General features: G+C 37.7%; 2 protein-coding genes across 5 annotated transcripts; both read left to right on the forward strand.

Annotated features, from left to right (window-relative positions):
• Positions 1 to 1,537: 1,537 nt before the first annotated feature.
• afmid (arylformamidase) lies at positions 1,538 to 9,558 on the forward strand. 3 transcript variants are annotated; one of them, XM_015384324.1, is made up of 11 exons: positions 1,544 to 1,672; positions 3,336 to 3,426; positions 5,102 to 5,206; positions 5,283 to 5,331; positions 5,407 to 5,492; positions 5,579 to 5,651; positions 5,745 to 5,842; positions 5,953 to 6,031; positions 6,880 to 7,015; positions 7,141 to 7,245; positions 8,903 to 9,558. In XM_015384324.1, the coding sequence occupies exons 1-11, from the start codon at positions 1,643 to 1,645 to the stop codon at positions 8,930 to 8,932; spliced, it is 882 nt and encodes a 293-aa protein (XP_015239810.1). In that variant the 5' UTR covers positions 1,544 to 1,642; the 3' UTR covers positions 8,933 to 9,558. The 3 variants fall into 3 exon arrangements, with proteins under 3 accessions (XP_015239811.1, XP_015239810.1, XP_015239809.1); XM_015384325.1 differs by lacking the exon at positions 3,336 to 3,426 and having other exon boundaries at positions 1,538 to 1,672; XM_015384323.1 differs by lacking the exon at positions 1,544 to 1,672 and having other exon boundaries at positions 3,261 to 3,426.
• A 2,516-nt stretch (positions 9,559 to 12,074) lies between these two features.
• LOC107090774 (soluble calcium-activated nucleotidase 1-like) lies at positions 12,075 to 22,035 on the forward strand. Of its 2 annotated transcripts, none has more exons than XM_015384341.1 (5): positions 12,075 to 12,205; positions 15,785 to 16,341; positions 16,425 to 16,565; positions 18,669 to 18,872; positions 21,129 to 22,035. In XM_015384341.1, the coding sequence occupies exons 2-5, from the start codon at positions 15,843 to 15,845 to the stop codon at positions 21,497 to 21,499; spliced, it is 1,215 nt and encodes a 404-aa protein (XP_015239827.1). In that variant the 5' UTR covers positions 12,075 to 12,205; positions 15,785 to 15,842; the 3' UTR covers positions 21,500 to 22,035. The 2 variants fall into 2 exon arrangements, with proteins under 2 accessions (XP_015239827.1, XP_015239825.1); XM_015384339.1 differs by lacking the exon at positions 12,075 to 12,205 and adding an exon at positions 13,092 to 13,609.
• The last annotated feature ends 199 nt before the right edge of the window (positions 22,036 to 22,234 follow it).

Consider the following 22,234-nt stretch of genomic DNA (forward strand, 5'->3'; position numbering starts at 1 on the left):
TTTTTTTTTTTTTTTTTTTTTTTTTTTTTTTTTACAAAATAGAGCTAACGCTTGCTGTTAAAATGAGAACTACTCTGAACAGTGCCTATAGCCATAGCGGTTCATGTAAATCAGACAAATAAGAAATATATTGAGTTAGTTTAAGAAGTAATGAAGCAACACTTACACAACAGCGTGATCATCCATATTTTAATAATCTAAACTTTTATAGGGAATTTATTCAACCAGCACATAATTTATGGGTTGTCTATAAAAGGATTTAACAGAAAAAAGTAACACAATGAGTAGTATGTCTCTTAATAAACAGGATGTAGAGATGTAAAGAACTGTGAAAATATGGCATTTGAATCGTTTTGTATAATGAAATAACTTTATATAAATTTATTATTTTAATTTTAAATTATATAAATTTTAAAAATTAGTCCAAACAACATGATAGACTATTCTTGTTTAAAAATTGACAAAAATGTATTAACAGACATTAACAAGATACATAATAGTGACACAAAAGTTGTTGACTAACTGAGAATTACAGTAACATTTTGCAGTTTATACAGATATGCTAATCTTTTGTATCAGTATTCCTAGGGTTTCCATTAGACCTATGCCTGAGCTTAGCACAAAGCTGCAGTTCAATTAAACAACAAATATTTTGGATTAAGATAAGATAGACTTTATTGATCTCACAGGGAAGAAATTCACTTGACGCATCGGCTCAATATTTAAAGAAGTTAAGAACTCTAATCTCTGATTGTTTTAGTGAAAAGCTATTATATTTTAGAAGACAATCCGAACCAGTGATCTTATTGAGTTGTTTAAAAAGGGCCATAAAAAATACAACATGAACAAACAGAATACTTAGTCAAAGCCGGTTAACAGAACGAATCGAAGCAACAAAAGATAAGCAGTTTAGAGCTAATGGGAAGATGGGTGGAGCTTAATACATGGGATACAAATACAGAAGAAAAAAAAAACACAGCTTGGACTAAAAAAGAAGCAATTCTGGAGGAGAGGTTCACTCCCCAACAGGACAGCGATTGTAAACATTGTACAAAAGACAAATGGTAAGACTTAGATCATGGTGTATTTATGTGTAAGGTAAGTGTATGGCCTGGTCAGTGTTCACATATATATCCCCCTGGAAATTTGTGGTGAAAAAAACAAATCTGATGTTCACAGATGCTCTGGAAAATGAATTATCTTAAACATCCTTGTGAAAAAGAATGATTAGAAATCACTGGAAAACACATAACACACTGAATAACGCTGTTGTGACAAAACATGAAATAGTTTACAGAGTGTAAACAATTTCAGAGGGGTCCTTTTCTTTGCTTGAACTCATACTACTGCTCTTACATTACAGCCTCAGGTCCTGAAGTTAAGACTATATATTAAGGAGAGAACAGAAATCTGCAATCATTTGTTCCTCTTTCATTTCCTCTTCCATCTGTTGACCAACTCCAGCGTCCCCCAAGGCTGTAAAACATTAAGCCAACTTGCTGAGGGTGTCACACAGCAGATTAAACACTGAATGCCATGTTTACATAGTGAGCATCAGCGGTCTAAAGTTCAGATCTTCAACACATGGCAGTTGAAATTGTTTCCTTTCCTAGCAGTGAGCTAAGCCTTTCTGTCAAACAAAATGATGAACTGGAGGGAAATGCAGAAAGACGTAAGAGTTTCACTTTAAAGATTTTTCCTTTAATGTTTCATGTTTGTATGATAACTGGACTAAAATGTAAAGATCACGCAAAACTAGAGACGTTGAAATCACTGAGTGTGATTTGACATTGGGTTTGTAGTTAATATAAGCACGTAAAGTCTTTTGTTTTGATTTGATCTGCTGCAATGGCCACTGAACAATCTAGTCTAGGAACAGAGTAGATTAATGAGCTCTGCTCATAGCAGTCAAAATCAGTCGTTTCGCTTAGGGTGTATATTAGCCTTTAAAAGATTAACGATTAGAATGTCATGTGACTCGGGGTTCAATGAACTTTTATATTTACAATAGTGATCAACTTAATTCATTCTTTCAGAAAAAAGGGAAAAGAAATGGAAAATAAATTTTTAATGTCTGAAAGAAATATTAGATAATTTTAAATGCATATACTTTTTATGTTATTTGCAATGATTATATATTTCTTGTGTAAATATTAATTAAATATTATCAAAGAAAATAACTTTTCCTCAGTCCTTCATAGTCCAACCCTGATAAATGGATCAGAAAATCAGCTTGTCCCATGAATGTTTTTCTGAGATAGAAGTTTGTTTCTTTGCTGCTTTTGGAAATCAAACCTCCATGCACAAAGCTTCATCCGCTGCTGCCATTCCCAACCATGTTCTGCTCCGGTGGCAATTAGCTCAATAGGAGATAACCCTTTCATTTTTCAGATGTTTTATTTTGTATTTTTGCACTACAGCTTCCTTTAGAACAGCCAAAATTCTCCCCTCTGAGGTTCTTTATTGTTTAATAAATTGTGTATTTGAGCGATCTAGTTAATCTTCATCAACCTTAAAAATATTAACTTATGCTATTGTTCATTTTAGCAGCATAGACACAATGCACATTGTAAACCAATAGAGCAAATGTCAACACTTGGCTACAACTATTGTCACGCACCACTTTTAAGAACTGACAAAAACGGGAAACAATCATTTATTTTCTCCCAATTATGCCAAGGAAGAGATGATCAGCGAGTCAAAGAGAAGTGTGGATCAATGCTGCCTGTTCCGGTCTGGTCTGAAGGCCAAATCAAGCAGGTCCAGTGACTGACAGATGTCAGTATTTAACAGCCACCAGGTGCTTTCAATTAGCAGCCCCTCTACCTGCTTCCTGAAAAGAACAAAACCAAACAGTGAAATGGCGACACCTACTGGACAGTAGGGGATCGTCACACTATGGTTCGTAGACATTATTATTATTAGTAGTAGTAATAGTAATAGTAGTTGTTGTTGTAGACTTAGAATATAGGTCCTTCTCAAAATATTAGCATATTGTGATAAAATATGCTAATTTTGTGAGATAGAAATTTTGGGTTTTCATGAGCTGTATGCCAAACTCATCCGTATTAAGATAATAAAATGCCAGAAATATTTCAACAAGTGTGCAATGAATCTAAAATATATGAATGTTCAAGCTTTATCATTACATTATGGAAAATAATATGCTAATATGCTAATATTATTTTGAGAAGGAGCTGTGTAACTGATACCTGCAGTTGACCAGAGATGTCAGCAGAGGGCGCTGTCCCCTGTGTTTATCCCTCGCTGCTGGTCGCGTGCCAGCTTGAATGGCGGCGGGGCTGCTCTCAGAGTTGTGTCTCTCTGTCAACCAGGAGCTGGAGAAGCAGTACTCGCCCAGCAGGTGGTCCCACAGGATGGCGGCTGACGACGTGATCAAAGCCCACGTTAAGGCTCTGAAGGAAGGTCTGTTTGTCTGGAGGTGACGCGGTGAATTAGTTCTATTTACTGAAAGTCTGGTTTTCAGGCCACAGGAGAACCGGTGTGTTGTTTGTTGTCGATCCAAATCTGTGAGCCCAGTCATTGGGTTTGAGTGGATATGGACATTTTAAGCTACTTGTGCTCTTTTCTTTTTAAGATAATGGATTAATTAGTTTGAAACGGGTTGTTTTAAGCAAAGCTAGTTATTTTTACCTAAACTTGTTGAGGTTTGTTCTTTAACAAATCACATGACAGGAACTAATTGTGGCCTAAAGTTGGATTTAAAGGTTTTCCACATTAATATGTCGCATTCAAGATACTAATGAGATACATTTCAGTAACATATGACTATGTTATGTAGTTTATTATCCAATTCACAATCACATATGTCTTATTGTCAGATAAATTAATCAAATTAGCTTGTGCTTTAGATTGTAAAAGTTCTTTTTTTTTTTTTTGTTCCAAGCTGTTAGGAAATAAAGAGCACAGCTTTATGGGGGCAATAATTTGAAAAGATCTTAAAGGTTTTCAAGGTGTCTTCCTGGATACTAGTTCCTCTCTCCAGCTTCTTACTGGGGTCCCCTGGTCCTATGGATGCTGTTTGGCTCTTCTGTCTGCTCCATATTCTGCTTTTAGTGGTAAAAGAATGATCTAAAACCCTAATCTAATTAAACAGCTCCGACCTTAGAAGAAGAGAAATATGGCAACTCTGGTGTCATAGGAAAAAGTGCAAGCTAACAACAATGTGTTTCTTTGTGTTCTTTTAAACACTAATGACATGTTCACCAAATGATGCCACATCTTATTATGTGTGGAAAGTATAATAAAAGGAAGTCATCTAAAGCACAAACATATTTTACTGCTTCCACTTAAGGCTGCTCCATTTTCAAAGTATAAAAATTGTGATTTATATTTATGATTTATATCACTTGCGATAGGCTTGGGGGGACAATGGGATCTGCTGACTCCCAGACTTTCCTTTACCCAAATACCTCCTCCAGCTCCTCTGGGGGAATCCTAAGGCGGTCCAGCCTGATGTAGTCTCCAGATGAGCCTCTCAATATGAAGGAGCAGCAGCTCTACTTGGTCTCCTGGATGGTCAAGCTCCTAACCCTACCTCTGTTTAGGATGTATGGCTGCTATGAGCTGATCCCTCATCTCTGTCAGCAATACAATTTCTACTGAATAATAAGGGAGTAAAAACAGAGAGAAAAAAATATATTTTTCTCACAGTTTAGAGGTTTAATTGTTGATTTACAAGTAAAAAGGCGATGGAAATGGACACTTATGCCCTTCATAACAAAAGAAGTTACAAGACAAAAAAAAAAAAATCAGAATCAAACAGGGAAATAAAAAAAAAATAGAGTAGTCTGCCCAAAACAAGGAAAACCTACATCATAAAAACAAACAAAAAAAGATCACTGTGCTGCTACCAAAATGGGTGTCAGATAGTGATGGAAAATATCATCAGCTCCTCATTGCCCTGATGAACTGCCTTGATGGGGGGGAGGGTACCTCAACGAACGCTTCATGTCTTATTTTATGCTGAAGTGTAGTTTAGAAAATAAAATAAAAAATTCTTATAAAGCCACATTACTCATGCCTTTTCATTTTTTTTTAAATCAGTTGTTGTCTGACGGTGCCCTCATTCTTTTTTCAGGTACACAGCGAGCCCGTAGCCTGGCTCAGACTTTGATTGATGTCCCGTACGGCGAGGGGGATGGAGAGAAACTAGATGTGTACATCCCCAGGACCAGCTCTTTGGGTACGACGTTATGTTTAAAAATGACCTGAAGCAACTCCCAGTGAACTAATAACCAGCTGCATATCCTCTCTCTCAGACGTCAACCTGGTTATTTACATCCATGGAGGCTACTGGCAGTTCCTCAGGTGTGGCTCCTTATCCCATCCTTTATTTCTAATCTAGATTCAAATGTCAATTCAATAAAAGAAAAATCTTCCCAGCAAAGAGGAGTCTGGATTCATGGCCGTCCCACTCGTTGATAAGGATGTAGTTGTGGTTGCTGTTGGTTACGATATCGCCCCCAAAGGTAAGGTTCCTCACTAGATCTGTAGATGAAAGGATGAGGAGGAGATGAGCTGGAAATGTCATCTGTCTGCTGTGCCTCCTTTTAAGGTAACATGGATCTGATGGTATCACAGGTTCGCCGTAGTGTTGTGTCCGTCATTCAGCAGTACTCGCATATCAGGTAAAGTAATAATAAATTTCACCATGCTAGATATTGTTTGGAATAGAATCTGCTCATCTGTGTTGAATAATGTCTCTGCAATTCCTTGTTTAGTGGTCTGTACCTGTGTGGCCACTCTGCAGGGGCCCACCTTGCTGCCATGGTGCTCTCCACCGACTGGTCCCAGTACAGCAGCACACCAAACATTAAAGGTGAGGGTCCAGACTAGGAATATCAGAACACTCTAAAGATCAGAAATATATCCTAATGTGTTTTTTCCCCCCTGTTTAATATTTGTTTGCTGTCTCTCATTTTCTCCAAGGTGCTTTTCTTGTGAGCGGCATATATGACCTGCTGCCCATCCTGTCAACATACGTCAACGAGCCTCTAAAGATGACAGAGTAGGTCCAACGTACGCAGAGACCTGCTGGAATTCAGGCATTGTGCCGGTTTGGATAATCTATACCTGCATTAATCTGGACACTTTTTCCATAATGTTAACTTTAATGCAATTGATATTTTGGGGATGAGCAGTTGGATATTTTAAATGTGTTAAAACGTATCCTAAAAATAATTTCCTGTTTGGTGAGTGAGATTCAGTTATTTCCCATTTGAATTTTTCCTCTCTGAAGGTTTTAAAATGTCTAGTTTACCAGCAAAGAGGAGAAAGGGCCCTTGGGCTTTGTAGAGTCTAAGCAGCTTTAATCAATTTCAGACTTGAGGTACTTTAAGAAATTAATAAGAAATCTACTTTAAAGAATCTTTGGCTATCCCATTATTAGTCGATTAATTGAAAAAAAAAATCAAAATAATTGTTAGATGCAGCCCTAGTTCTATCTGTGATGCATCTGGGGTCATTATTCAAACAATTTAAAACAGCATATCTTTGATCCTGTTTTTATCGCTAAATTTAGCCTCAACTCATGGCAAACTATAACAGGGAGTTTCACAAAAAATCAATTTTGGGGAAAATTTTATTTGTATTGTGTTTTATTAGGGAGAAATAAAAAAAAATTACTTTTTAAAATTAAATGCTAGCTGTATTCCTAACATTTTAAAGTGTATTCAATTAGAGGAAGAAAACATTAATCTCATTTTTTGATGTTTTGAGTCCCTGCTGTGATTAATTTCCTGATCTTGGCTGTTAATGTGATACACTGTGATGTAGAGAACCCTGTGCTGGAAGATGTGGTCTCTGTTGTTGCTCTCTGTTGGTGCCATTCAGAGCCTCACTCCTTTGTGTCTGCAGGGAGGTGGCGGTGCGAAACAGCCCAAGCAGGCTGGTTCCTCAGCTCAAACAGTCCTCCTCCAGCTGTCAGATCGTTGTGGCTGTCGCTCAGAACGATTCCCCGGAGTTTCGCAAGCAGTCAGAGGAATACTACAAAGTTAGTAGTCACACATTTTACTAATTAAGTAGATCTTTCTATATTAAAAAAATATTAAGTTCCCATTCAAAAATGAAACCAGACATGATTGCTCGTCTCACTAACTTACCTTTGTGTGTTTTAAGACTCTGGAAGAAGCGGGACTGAATGTCACAATGGAGGATGTAGCAAACACAGACCATTTTAATATCATAGAGCAGCTGGTAGATGGAGACTATCACCTAACAAAGGTACAGCCTTTTACCCACAATCATCATTTTTTCTTAGCATTTCTAAACATTGTGTTGGTGTCAATGATTAATCTGAACAGAAATTAGCTTTAAACTATTTTTTCAGTCACACTACACTGCAGTAGTATTTTACTGGCCCCAAATGAGCAGCTTGACTATTTTAAGACCCGAGTTAGTAAAATACCAGTGTATGAGAGGCAGGTCAAGCATCCCTAATAACAAAGGCAGGATTATGTGATGTAACGCTGGATGTCTCAGGCATGGGCAGAATACCAGGCCGTTTTGGATTAAACTTCTGGAGTAATTGTTACTCTGAGGACCTTGTTATTTTTCTACAAGCCTCGATTTCAGACTGATCTTAGTGCTTCTACTCTCATGTCTTTATATTCTGAAACAAGTTGAATCATTGGCATGTCTTCAGACTTTCAGGTTTAACATCCAAAGGCTTCATCATGTTTTATTGAGATGTTAACTGACGGTTCAATAACGAATAGCACACAGTGATTCATAGTGTTTAAAAATCTTATCCAATTGGTCTAAACAGGCATTCCTGGTTTACCTAAGTATGGGCTTTAATAAGGCCAGTTTAACACATAAGAAAATACTTTTAATCATTCAGCCATAGCGCTGCTGGAATGCTTAAGGTTGTTCTCTAAATCAGTGTTTCCCAACCTTTTTAGACTTGTCCTTTGGGCATTTTGTCTTACTATGAGTCCCTCTCAGTCAAAAGTATTGATGATTGTCCAAAAGTACAATAACCGATTATAAAATAAAAAGTATATTGTTTAATTTTTTTAACTTGAGCATTTAATTCTTTGGCATTTTAATCTTTTCAATCTAATTATGTTGCCAAGAAGTTCGTAAAGAATCAAATTAAATACAATATAGAATTATACTATAAATCTGCCTTTATAAAAGTAGAGCTCCTCTGAGTATCTCCCTTATGATCATATTTAAACATGAGGAATTGAGAGCAAAATAAAGAAAACAAACCTTAAAGTCAGACTGATTTAATTAGTTTTAGTTTGTTTTCACCAGGACACAGGAGCTTGTTTGATGAGCTCTGATAGCTCAGTGTGAAAAACTGCTGATCCCAGGCTGTTCTCTACATCCAGTCTGTTCGTCTGCTTGGTTTTGGTGAACTCAAACATATAAAAAAAAACGTGCTGTTTGGTTGGTAGAAGCTTGTTTAATTTTTCAATTGGTTCCACACAAAATAAAGCAGACCCCAGCCTTATTCTATGTTATTACCTAAGAAATAAAATATTTTCATGTACGCCTTGCAATGTACTCGCAGACCACCAGGGGTACAGGTACAGTACCCCCGGTTGGGAAACACTGATCAAAACGGAAGGAAGTCTTTTGCAGCAAACATTTTTTAGGATGGTGCGTTAAATGGGATGAACATTGTTGGTTTTCTACCATATTTAGTGTTTTTAAATGTAAGGTAAATACTTTAAGATTGAAAGAAAGTTTTAACTGATTGACAGGGGGGTATAAAGAACATTGGAGCTGTACTTTACGCTATTCAGAAGTATAAAAGTAAATATTTTTTTGTTTAATAAAGGAGATTCATCATTCTGTCTGACAAATCAGAAAGCTTTAGTCGTATTTTTCCTATTTAACTCCTTCTGTCATTACTTTGTTTTCTCTGCAGCTTCTCCTGAAGATGATGGGGAAAAGCTGAAGAGTTAACCTGACCTCTGATTCGTCTGAGAAAATATGCATTGTTTCAGGTTTTCACTGTAGTAAATGTTCTTCTTGTCCTTTGAAATCAATCCAGATGACATTAGTTAATCTGATGGCTTCATTTAGATTATTTATTGCAAATATTCTTCATCAGCTGCTTTGAAAGAAGTCCTTAGCTTTGGATGTTTAAAACACCAGTTGACTGTAGCCCATTGTGTTATTTTTAGGAGGCACGGCCAACACACATTTTATGTTTTTGAGAAGATTGTTACTGATGGCTTATCTCCAAGCTGGTCTGACTGTTGGCGTTTTTGTTTTTGCTTTTTCCTTTTTTGTGTGACAATCTTCAGTGTGTTAAGTTGGGTCTGAAGAGCAGAAACTTGTTTAATCTGAGAGAAGTGTCACCATAATATCTATCTCTACACTGAGATCTCACCCAGAGAATCCCGATGATAGATGATGAGACATACGGGTGTATATATGAACTTAATCCTGGTAAAGTGTAAGAATTTTCATTTCCAAAAAGTAAGCTTTGAAACTGAAATGAAGTTAACCAGTAACAGTGAAACTTTAGTTTACACTACATATTCTGTTATTGCAGACAAATTTTCACAATGTTTATCATTGTAGGATATAAAAAAGAAAATAAATATTTAAATTCACAAAAAAAATATTTCTTCTTGTAGTCTTATTGTTTCGTAAAACCATAAGCTGCTCATTTACGTTTAAAAGTTAATGAGCAGTGTGAGCTTATGAGCCATTCATCTTGTTTCAAGATCGATCCCCCTCCCCATTAAGATGGGCTGTACTCCTTATCAAAGTTTGTTCCTGTAAAAATCTGGTTAAAAAATGTGTTCTTTCTGTGGTGAAAATAACTGCAGTGAAATGAGCCATGTGTAACTATCGGCTAAGCAGATTGCATTTCCATGGATATGAACATTTAAACACAGGAGGATCATATTTGCACATAGATATTATACAGTGTGTTCTGTTGGTTTAAAATATTTGAAAACCCACAGGAACAAAAAAAAAACTGCTTGTTTCTGAAATCAAACATCTTAGACTATACAGGATTTAATACTACTTCCCTTGATCTTATTTTTAGAGTTCTTAATATTCAAGCATGCAGCTGAGACTTTTTCCAGGTGAGGAAACCAAAACGTTGTGTTAAGTCACTGACCTGTAGCATTCGGGTCTTTACATACAGTGGGGCAAAAAAGTATTTAGTCAGCCACCAATAGTGCAAGTTCTCCCACTTAAAAAGATGAGAGAGGCCGGTAATCTTCATCATAGATATACCTCAACTATGAGAGACAAAATGAGAAAAAAAAATCCAGAAAATCACATCGTCTGATTTTTTAAAGAATTTATTTGCAAAATGTGGTGGAAAATAAGTATTTGGTCAATAACAAAAGTTCATCTCAATACTTTGTTATATACCCTTTGTTGGCAATGACAGAGATCAAACGTTTCCTGTAAGTCTTCACAAGGTTTTCACACACTGTTGCTGGTATTTTGGCCCATTCCATGGAATGATTCTATAGGGTATTTGGTGCTGGTCCCTGAGGTCTCTGAATAGGGTGTGTAACATTGGTTGGGCTGGAAATGGCATATTTGCTGTTCTATGAGTCCTAATGCAAGCCTGGCTAAAAGCCCTAGAATGAAACAACAGGTTTTCTTCCTTATATGGTATGCTCATGAATATTTAGATGAGCTGTGCACTGATTGGTTGGTTTACAACGAGCGAAGCTGCTGAGCAAAGATGCATCATAGCAACAAGCACTCACTCACTGAAACATCTAATTGTTGATATGGTAGAGTGACCAGATGTCCTCTTTTTTTTTTTTTTTTTTTTTTTCTCCTTTCGTCTGGGAGATCTACCTCTATTCATGTTCTTGGGCCAGTGAGCCAGTGGGCTGGTCTGTATGTCAATTTTGGGGTGTAAGAAAAGTACAGGCTAGAACCAAATAAGGCAACATCCTGAATTGACGTCAATTCGGGGTTTCATATGGATTCGCCTGTTTTATGGTGGAAGTTTAGAATTGTGAGATTTGCAGAGAAAGGAGGTGTCAATGGGGTTTGAACTTTTCTACATCCATTTCACCCACTGAACTATCATTATTCATCTATTACCATGTAAACTCGATTTGTTTTCTACGACCCTTTTAATAATGACATCTTAAGTTTAAAGTTTACACATCACATTCTTGAAGCCAACCCGACGTGAAATGAAACTCCTCAATAAATTCTGACAAATAAGCAAAAAAAAAATAAAAAATTGGGTAATATTAGTCAATATAACACGCTTAAAATAGTGCACGAATTTCTACTGAACCAAACATTTTTGGACAGAAAAAAAGGCGAATTTGAGTGAATTAACATGTGTTTCAAATGTGCATTTCTACATTTAATTTTTACTTTAGATAATTAAATAAACATTCAGCTATAAATTCCTTGAACTGGGAGATAGAGTAAATGGTCTTGTTATTAACTACTGTCTATTGTTAAGCATGTATGTATGTATGTATGTATGTATGTATGTATGTAAATATATATATCAATAAATTTGGGGGGTTATTTTTTCCAAGTCATTTTTTCACTATGTCAGTCATTCATTTATAAAAAAATCTTACTTTGTTGATTAAATAAATTGTTAGGAGCTAAATATCTATTTAAGAAACAAAATATTTCCAAACTAAATATTTAAGATTTTTATAAATAAATGACACAGTTAAAAATGCTAAAACCCTCTAAAATATATATATTTTAGATTTAGGAGGATATATAAAATATATATATTTTAGAGGGGAGCTAAATATAGTTTGGAGCTAAATATGTATTAAAAAATATAAATTTGAATTGCAAACTTAATATTTAACCAAGATTTTTATAAATGCATGACACGGTTAAAAAGACGCTAAAACTGCATTATATATATATACCCAAATGACTTCTTAGGATATTTTTCTGAGAATGACCCGTTTCCCGACACAGGGGGAACAGATTTTCACGGGGAAACAGAATTTCGCACAAGACCGCTACTACTACTGCTTGCCCCTCTTGTCTAGAAAGTTAGTAACCCTGTTTGGTCCTCATGTTTTTTAATCGCGTTAATGTCTGAGGGAGGTGACAAGATCAGCAGGGAGTCCTGAGCAGCAGGAGACAAGACAGACAGACAGACAGACATGGCCAACAGGGCGGATGTGAAGAGCCTAGAGACCAGGTGAGGATACCATGAACAGGGTTAACCTGTCTACTAGTGAGCAGGTTGGTAAGGACTTTACATCGGAAAATGTAAACGTTGACAAGCTAATGTCGCTAGCAGCTATTAGCCGCGCGGCTAATAAGTCTGTGACGTGTCCTACAGCTAGCTCTCAGATAACTTTCTGTCCGCGGTTAAACACTCGGACTTTTCAAATGTTTGGGCTAAAGATTGTGGAGCTTGACTATATTGATCATAAACGGCTAACTCAGTCTTATATGCTGCTAAAGTTTATAAATGACTGACGGATAGAGTTAAACAGCCGTTTGGTTCCCTGTTACGTAATATCCCACCGATGAAGAAGAGTTGGAGCGGAAGTTGGATCTAAACACAACAGAAACTTTTTTTAAACCGATCTGCCAACATTACTCTGGAAGCTGGAATCGGAACAGGTGGTATAAAGCATAGAATGATGTAGATCATCCTCCTAAATCAGCCATCTTTCTCTTAAAGGTTTCCCTGTGAGCTCAGTGCTGACTGCTCCTCTGTACCCTTATAAACACTTGGGGATCCATTAGTTTGTATCTCCTCTGTCTGATATAGATGCCAACATATACTTGCTTTAAGAAAACACAATAGAAATGCTTAAAAATCATTTTACGTACGTGTGTTTATTGGATTAAAATACAGTCTCAGTATAAAACCTGTAGTTTCTCAATGATTGGAACCTGTTCTACCAGGGCAATGCAATGAAACACTGGTTATCATGGCTCTGTGAGTCAGGCATAAATCCAGCTTCAAAAGTAAAATCCCTGCTAGTTTTCCTTCACCCCGTTCACCTAATCAGGTAATTTAAACATTAGTCTCTGTCTGCTGTGGAGCTGGGAATGGAAATTGTTGGAACTTATCTCTATACAGCCCTTCATAACACTGTTATTATTTGATAAATATGAATGCCCCTAGCTTCAGATGACTCTTTTAGTTTTAATGTTTTGGAACTTCTCTTTTTGGCAGACCTAACACTTCAAGCAGAGTGGAATAAGAAACCTTTAAGAATCTAGTCCTCTTGTTCCAAATTCATTATTAAGAGACCAAGTCGTTTTTGGCTGTGCAGAAATGGGAGACATTTGAGATGGTGTGCAGGAGAGCAGAGCAGTGATCAAGTATTCATGTGGGTACAGGGGGCTGGATAAGCGAGGGACGTGTTCAGAGCAGAACGACATGAAGGTAGCAGCCTGTTCAGGGCAGAGGATGGCAAAGGAAGGGTGAATAGCTTAAATTTTTAAATGCAGTAGAACTATTTCCTGTTTGCTCCTGTGGTGCAGAGGGGTGGATCGTATGGGACGGTTTATTCAGTGTCGACAATGAACTCTTTTTTATGCTCTGCCAAGTTTTCCCTGCATGGCTTAAAGAGTCGACGGGAGTGAATGTGTTCAAAAAGCAACTTAAGACGCACCGGGGGAATCACTCAATGTAAGATTATCTACTCTAGCTGAAAAAAAACTTGGCAATTACTTTTGTGAAGCCTTTGGTGTTTTCATCTTGTAGAAGAGTCATCAAATATAAACTATTTTTTGTTTTTGTTTAAGTTGTCTTATAAAGATTACTACTCTACTTTGATTGCATTATTTATATCGAAACAGCGATGCGAGATTTAATTCAGTTAAGCAAACAAAAGTCAGCCTGTACTTAAGGCTGAGACTTGTTTTTCTGTTTGTTGTCACCCTCAGATGAAGGGTCACGTTGACTCAAAACAGAGAACTCATATTTCAAAAAGTAGCGCATCTGGTTACCTGTCAGCCTTGTTTAATCTTCCTCACATAGACTAATAATTTTTTGTAATAAAAAGAAGATTAACTGAATAACTTTAGTAAATGCTCCCTCAATGGAGAAACAGGAAAAGTAAATCTATTAATTAAATTGCATACCTGACAACATACAACAGATGCGATAACATTTCTCTGGTCTCTGCTGATGACATGCAGTTTATAACCTTGATGGTAGTTCAGCCTTTTCATTTTTTAAGACAGAAAGCTGTGGTTCTGTGTTCTCGTTTTCCTGTGGATGGTTTGGAATTGAATATAAACAACTTTATTGTTCCATTGTGAGAAATACAGATGCAACAGACACAAGAAAGCTTACAGAAAAACACATAGCGATATTTAAAAGAATAATATTTAACACCGTGCGAGATCAACAACACATCTCATATTTGGTGCTATTTACCTGACTGCAGCAGTTCATGGGTTCATGGGACGTTTAGCTGCTCTGCAAAACAGCCTGGACAGTCTTCTTGGGCCGGTCTGATTACTTCCTCAGCTCCTGTCACTATCTTTTGCAGGTGATGCCAGTCTGCAAAGTAGCAGCTGGATTACAAAATTATCAAAAGGACTTATAAGTTGCGTTACAACTACCTAAGCATACAGTATTTCCCTTTGGCCTGAAGACATTGTATTTATTTTGTAACCAGTGTGTTTTACAGGATATAGTAACAACCATGTAGTGGCTGCAACGTTTATCTTATTTGTAAAAATGATTTGCAGTTCAGAAACCCTTCCAATTACAAATTGCACCCTTTAACAACCATTAGACCCTAACAATATGCCAAATGTTTTGTTTTGTTTTTTCTTCATTGTAAAAAGCATCCTGGGAAAAGCTTTGTCTGTCCTTCCATTACAAACATGGTCCTTTTCAAAACCTACTTTAGCCAGACCCATATAGTAGGCATTGAAGTTTTTGGCCCTTAACAGTTTAGTCACTCCTGTCATACATAAGGGTGAATGGCCTGTGATGCTGTGGGCTTCTTTGTCCTCCAAAGGCAGCTGAAATATAAATTTTTTTCTTGTCTTGAAGTAATTTCCCTCTGGGATTATTAAAGTATTTCTGATTCTGATGGCTTCAAGAACTCAAATTTGATTTGGTGCCTACTCACTAATATGGTTCAGCAGAATAATGAGCCAAAACAATATAAAAAAGGTTCAACAGGCACAAAATATGAACCTCTTTTAATTTCCATCTCAGTCCCCTGATACTATAGATAGGTTGTGAGGTAAAGCTGAATAGGAGACCTAGGACTCTGGATGGGAACGGTGTGAATACATCTAACCCTCTCACTGTTGTTGGCTCTAATGTTGTGAAATGTTGAAGTGCTATTTGCTAAAGGCTTTAAAAAACAGAATACTCCCATCAGAAAGGTTAATGGTTGTCCTACTGGGGATTTTATTAAATATGTTTTCTAAACGTAAATTATAATAATTTACTAAATTAATGTACTGGATAAAAGCTTTAGATTGTTGAATATTTATGCTCCTGTTTATCAGGGGTGATAATGGTATCGCTGACGTTTTTCTTTGCATCCTTCCTGTTGAATGAGAAGTCTGACTGCTAGGTCCGTGTTTGCTCATCTCCTACGCAGCATGCGGTCTGCTCAGTCAAACAAAGCTCTGCTGTGAAGAAGGAACAATGGGAACAAAAGCCCATTTTAGCAGCTTGTCCTCCACCCAGTGTTCATTCTTCTCAAGCTGCTATGAAGGTCTTCTTACGCTCCAGCAACCTCACTGGTTTTCACCTAATTTCTAGATTTTATGTTACCATCCAGTACCTGCAGACCCCTGTGCTGATGTTCCTCTTGTTCTTGTTCTTCCCCAGGCGGTCGTAGTTTTCAACCGCAGCCCACAACCGGCTCTGGGATGAACACGGCACGTCCATGAACTCCTTTGGTTTCGTTGTGCGAGGCCTCCCCCTGGCCTTGGCGTCCATGACACAGGCTGCTGCCTGGGACCTGCGCTTTCAGCCAAGATGGAGAGCAATATTTGTGACCAGCCTCCTGGCTTTAGTGCTCATGTTATATCTGCACCGGACAGTAGGGAACACAAACACACCAATCAAAGGTAGTTTTCTTACGCACAGAGGGGGAGAGTCGGATGTAGGATCTCAGAGACTTCTTGCTTGGCGTCTGAAGAGCGGAAAGCCCTACAATGACACATACCCGCTGAGTCCTCCGGAGAGGACGCAGCATGGTATTCGCTACCGTATAGGAGTGATCGCAGACCTGGACGTGGCATCCCGAAGCTCCAAGGGTCAGACGTGGTTCAGCTACATGAAGAGAGGCTATGTGACCATTTCAGAGAGCGCAGACAGAGTGGAGGTGGAGTGGGACGCAGACACAATCACTTTAGAGAGCAGTCTGGCTGAGAAAGGACGAGGTATCTGGTTGCATCCTGCTCTTAGATATGTTTCAACTGTTTCCTCTGTGTTATTGATGTTTGATGCAATGCTGTACCTGCAGGAATGGAGCTGTCTGAGCTGGTGGCCTTTAATGGTCACCTGTACAGTGTGGATGACCGCACAGGTGTGGTGTACAGGATTGAGGGAAGCAGAGCCGTTCCCTGGGTGATTCTACCTGACGGCGATGGCTCCGTCCCTAAAGGTCAGTGTTTAGGCCGTGGGGTCTAAAAGATGGCTGACCCTTTCTTTAAAAGGAGAAACAAAAGCTTTACAGCCAACCAAGAACTTTTTGAAAGCTGTACAATACCTTGCGGCTGTGTTTTTAACCTCTTGAACTTTTTTTACAATTTGTCTGATTACTCTCTCATGCTTCCATGCATTTATTTTGCGTTTTACGTAGCAGAACAATCAAATTTAGTGCTTAATTGTCAAGGAAAGTAAAAGAGACTAAGTTGGGGTAGTGGCTGGTTCTACAAAGCCAGGATTTAGGCCTGGATGTGGCCAATGTGACACATACATGGCTTGTTCTGAACTGTTCCATTGTTCCAACTCTGTATTTAGATCCATACTTCCTCCCTGTAACTCCTAGTAGCTTTCTTACCTCTGCCAAAGAAAAGCATTGTCTTACTAGGAAGCTGCCAAAGTAGTGAATAGTGTATTGGTGTCTGTACCACTACATGTTACATTTACACTTTGTAATTTAAATCGATTTATGTTGGATATTAAAGGTATAGTGGAGGATGTTCTTTTTCCAGGTGGATCATACAAATAAGTGGTCCTCCTAATTATCAATCCCTCTGGTGATATGTTTACATAAGGCCATCCTACGTGCTCGTCTACCATTGGTGTTTACCTAATCCTATGATGAGAAGTACCGGGCTGTCAAGAATGACCTCCCCTTCCGCACACTGATGAGAAAACGGATTGAAATATGAACGAAAAAGGAAACTTTTTAACATATTCTTAATGTTTTCATATTTCTTATGCATGGATGACCGAAAATTTAGACTTTTGGTGGACAGATAAATTCGAATGAATATGATTTTTGTGTGGAGACCTGTTTTAGTTGATGCGCTACAGTCAGTGTCCGATGAATATATTCTCTGCTCAGTGGATAGGATTAGCAGCTTTTGCTATCAACATAATTCTATATCAGTTCTGACAAAACATTACAAATTTGTTTAAAAGTTCCCTTTTTCATTCATATTTCAATCAGTTTTCTCATCGGTGTTCCAGATGGGAGGTCGTTCTTGGCATAAGACGGTGGTGAGTCTGACATAGTGGAAAAATTGCAAATCTTCTTTTGGAAAGTAAGCTTATATGAGTGATGCAAACAGCAACAAGGAGAAATGGGCTCATACATGCTCTCACACGCGTTTAATAGACATTACCTCTCAGGAGCGGTTACAGGGTTGTGCATGTGCATTTATTTATTATTTTTTTTAGTGGAGAGGGCGGGTCTTTTCAAAGATTTGTAAAAAATCCTCCACTTTACCTTTAAGATTGCGGAACAGAAAGCACTTTCAATGTTTAGCAGTAGGTTTAGCCTCTATATGGGGTGATACACAGTGTTAGTTTTCCTCTTGCTTCCATAAAGGTTACATTTTCGGAATATAGAATTCGGAAAATTCGAATTTTCGGACTAATAGCCGACCTGGCATTAGATACTTCCACCTGAGCTGTGGATCTCTACAGCTCCTCCAACACTAACACACATCTTTTGCCTGCTTTTTGGAATAATGATCTTCCCTGTCTGATCTGTTACTTCACGCGAATTACTGTGTTTTCTTCAGGCCTGGTTTCCAGGTGATGGATTGAACAGAGCTGTGTGGGATGTTCAAACGCAGAGATATGGTTTAATAACCTTACCCTTCTTCAAATGTCTCCACAACTCTCTCTCTTTCCAGTCTGCTGTGCCCCTCGTTCTCCCTGAGGATTTTTGTTCAGTAATGTTATCTGACAGACTTCTAAAGCCAAAGAACAGCTGTTTTTATACCGAGATTAAATCAAACACAAGCAGACTCTATTTAGTGACATTACAGGCTGTTGGTTGCACAGGATTTTATTTAGGTGCATCAGAGTACAGGAGGCTGAATACGTCATCTTTCAAATTATTATTACTTAAAAACCCTGAAAACCAGGCGTCATTTTCCTCACAATGAATATTTGTGCTCTCCTTTGTGTTCTGCCAGCCAAACTCCCAAAGCACTTTTAAATCTGTGCTTAAAATGAAACGTTTAAGAGCTACTAATGGTTTTCCAAGGAATTATTCTTTATCCCATTTAATTCTTCATTTTTTGTGCAGGGTTCAAGGCAGAGTGGCTGGCAGTGAAGGATGAGCACCTGTTTGTTGGAGGTCTGGGGAAGGAGTGGACTACGACATCCGGGGAATTCGTCAACAACAACCCGGAGTGGGTGAAAGTGATCGACTACAGGGGCGGCGTGGAGCATCAGAACTGGGTGCCTTATTACAGCGCTCTGCGGAAAGCTGCAGGGATCAAACCACCAGGTGCTGAGCAACACTTTGTTTTTATTCAGTATCTCATGAACGCATGGCCATGAGTGAATTCATTTTATTTAAGGAACAGAAACATGATCTCCCAATTTATCCATTAACTTTACATCTTTAACAGATTTACTGCAGTATGACAGAATGATTTCATCTCTGTCAGCTCGTATTAATGTATTCATCCTAATCTTGACTGCATGCATAGTTTTACTATTTGTGTGCATATGTGTTTTTTAAATTTGTAGATGAAGTGGACAAGTTTTATTATATTAATTTAAAAGCCTCAAAACCACAAAAACAGGCAGATTAACAAGATCAAAACCGTCACTTTATTTAGACTGGTTCATTCTGATTGTTTTATTTATTGCACATTCAGACTCACAAAGATCAAAGAAAAGGAACATCTAAATTATTAAAGGAAATAATAAGTAAAATAATAATTATCCAGCTGCCTGTGGTCGTTTGTTAATACCATCCAAAGGGTGCATGCGAAGACTAAAAAGCATATGACCTCAAATTAAGAACACCACATTTAGCAAAAAAGTTCTAGTAAAGAATCTTTTTATTGTTGTTTTGATTAATGCTAAATGCTAGTTGAAACCTGTATTATTTAGAATTTTACTTCTTAAATATGGAATGTTGTTTTTAAGTATGATATGCTCCATTCATTAGCTTTAGCTGTGCCACAGCAGAGAAACATTTCAAACATGATGGCCAGGAGGTCACCATAATCAGAGCTGTGAAACACTGGGTAAAAAAAAAAGCCCTATTTAATAGAAACCAGTTAGTGGAAGGATGCATATTACTTTCCAAAATGTTATCACTTTGGGTGTGTTCCATTTTAACGCTGCATCCTCCAAGGACCCGGTCTATGTGGACTGGATCCTTCGAAGTCCTTGAAAATAAGACCGGAAGAGTTTTGGCTGTGAATTTAAACAGGTCCATCCTTCCGCAGTTTTCACCCCACGTATGCTCTGTCGCTTAGCAACACACAAAGCAGGAAGCAAAAATGAATATGAACTTTTCAGTACTGTTTCTTTTTATTTCTTTTTTTATTGTAAAGTGAACAAAAACTACACTCATGAGTATAAAGATTGGAATAAAGGTGATAAGGAGGACCAGCTCTTCCATATTTAAAAATGAATACAGAAGTAAATAAATGCTCAATAAATAAATAAGCATACAATTAATTGCCCCCCAAAAATAAAATAAACAAATAAATGTTGGTAGAAATTAAATGATACAGTGTATATATCTCTTAATTAGCTTATTTATTTATTTGCCTTTGCAATAATGACCTTTTTCATTATTGTCTGTTATAATCTTCAACTTTAATAATTACTTATTTTTTAAGTTCTTAATTTTTGTGCATGTAATATTTTTTTCTATTTTATTCTTCCTTTCTAAATATCTATCCTATATATCCTGTATTGTTTTTACCCTATTTATTTCTTCAATGCTATTTATTTATGCCTGTTGTTTTAAAATTTCTACATACGTTTCTGCCCCATTATGTAAATCAAGAAGGGCTGTGTCTAAGAGGGTCAGTTTTTGACGTTCTTTTTCAAAAGGCAAGTGAATGTCAGCTCTCAAGCTCTCTGTTATAGGAACCCAAACACACAGAGTACATCTAAAGAAATAATGTTTCTGTAAAACTCCATGAGGTGAGCTGTGCTTATACATCCTGGTACGCAAAGGATTGTGGGTAGCCCTAAAGCTGTTATGCGGCCAATAGGAACATAATTGGGTCCCTGTGCTAAATAAACTATCAACAAGAAGCACCCTGCTTCCTCTTCCTACCTTCTTCCTTACTGCCAGCACTATTCAGACTGCAATTTCCAATGCAAAATGTCTTCACCATTTTGCACCCTGCAGCCTGTCCACTCATTTATGTTCACGACAACATTTAATTTCTGGGCTTGAAATGTCAACGAGATTAAAGCTTCTTAAATTTATTCAGAGCAAAATACATTTACACCAATTATGATCTTTTTGCTCCTTCTTTTGGCTCCATCTCTGTTATGAAGTGAAAAAATACATTTTTGTAGATTCATTTAACATAACTGATTTAACTGGGAAAGTAACTACTATAAATCTGATGAGTTTGGATCAAACGATAGATGTTTCTCTCCTTTTGGAAACTATTATCTCACCCCATATATTAAAAGAATAGGAGGCAAAGTTTTGTCATTGTAATTAGTTAAGTGCACATTAGGTTATTTATCTAAATTTATAAACATATTGTGTGTCCGATAGGTTACCTCATCCATGAATCAGCAGCTTGGAGCGAACGTCTCCAGCGGTGGTTCTTCCTACCTCGCCGTGCCAGCCACGAACGCTACGACGAGGCAGCTGACGAGCGTCGAGCCACCAACCTTCTCCTGTCCTGCCCTGCGGACTTCAGACACGTGACCCTGCGGCGCGTCGGGCCGTTAAACCCTACTCATGGCTTCTCCTCATTTAAATTTGTTCCTGACACAGATGACCAGGTCATCCTGGCTCTGAAGTCAGAGGAGGATGGCGGCAGGATCGCCACATACATCATTGCCTTTACACTAGATGGGCAGCTTCTAATGCCTGAGACCAAGATTGGAGATGTAAAGTATGAAGGCCTGGAGTTCATTTAAAAGTGCTCTTTAATGAACAGATTGTTTTATCCATTCGTGAAACGTTTTATATGGGAGAGGTCACAGGTGAACGGTCAGACCTGCGCCATATTGGTGCTGCTTGATGCTTTCGTTTTTAAGTCGAAGAGAAGATACCGGAGTAGAGGCTACGACCAAAAAGGGCAAAACTCTACATAAATGATACCAAATATAAAACTTAAGTGTGTTTTTTGAAGCAGTATTTAAACAGAGACTGATAACACAGGGAGCAGGGGCAATTTTCTAGTGTTTGTTTAAACTTGCTGAAACTATCCTCTGGAATCACTAAATTATTTTCTCTTTCATTAGGTGCCAAATAAGATTCTTATTTACTGATAAACACAATAGTTGTCTTTGGGATGGATGAATCGTCCAATTTGATTTACTAAAACGCTTTGTTTTATTTTTAGAAGTATAGACAGCAGTAGTTCTTAATTTACCCTTATACATTGCAACAGTACCACCCCGTCTGGAGACCACAGGATGCTGCTGCTGCCACCGTGCTCCTTGTTCGTTTTCCAGAATGGTTTTCATATCAAACACCATGTAGGGTAAATTAAAATGTATACACCCAGTTATTGTGTTAAACTATATTCCCAGTGTACTAGTTTGACTAAATCCTTAAAAGCCCCAAATTAGTACAACAGATCCTGCTTAGGATGATGTTGACATTTGACTGGAATTTTTCTTTCACATTCCATCGTTTCTGTGCAATGT

The sequence above is a fragment of the Cyprinodon variegatus genome, unplaced genomic scaffold (assembly GCF_000732505.1).
Source record: "Cyprinodon variegatus isolate N-32 unplaced genomic scaffold, C_variegatus-1.0 Scaffold310, whole genome shotgun sequence".
NCBI lineage: Eukaryota > Metazoa > Chordata > Actinopteri > Cyprinodontiformes > Cyprinodontidae > Cyprinodon > Cyprinodon variegatus.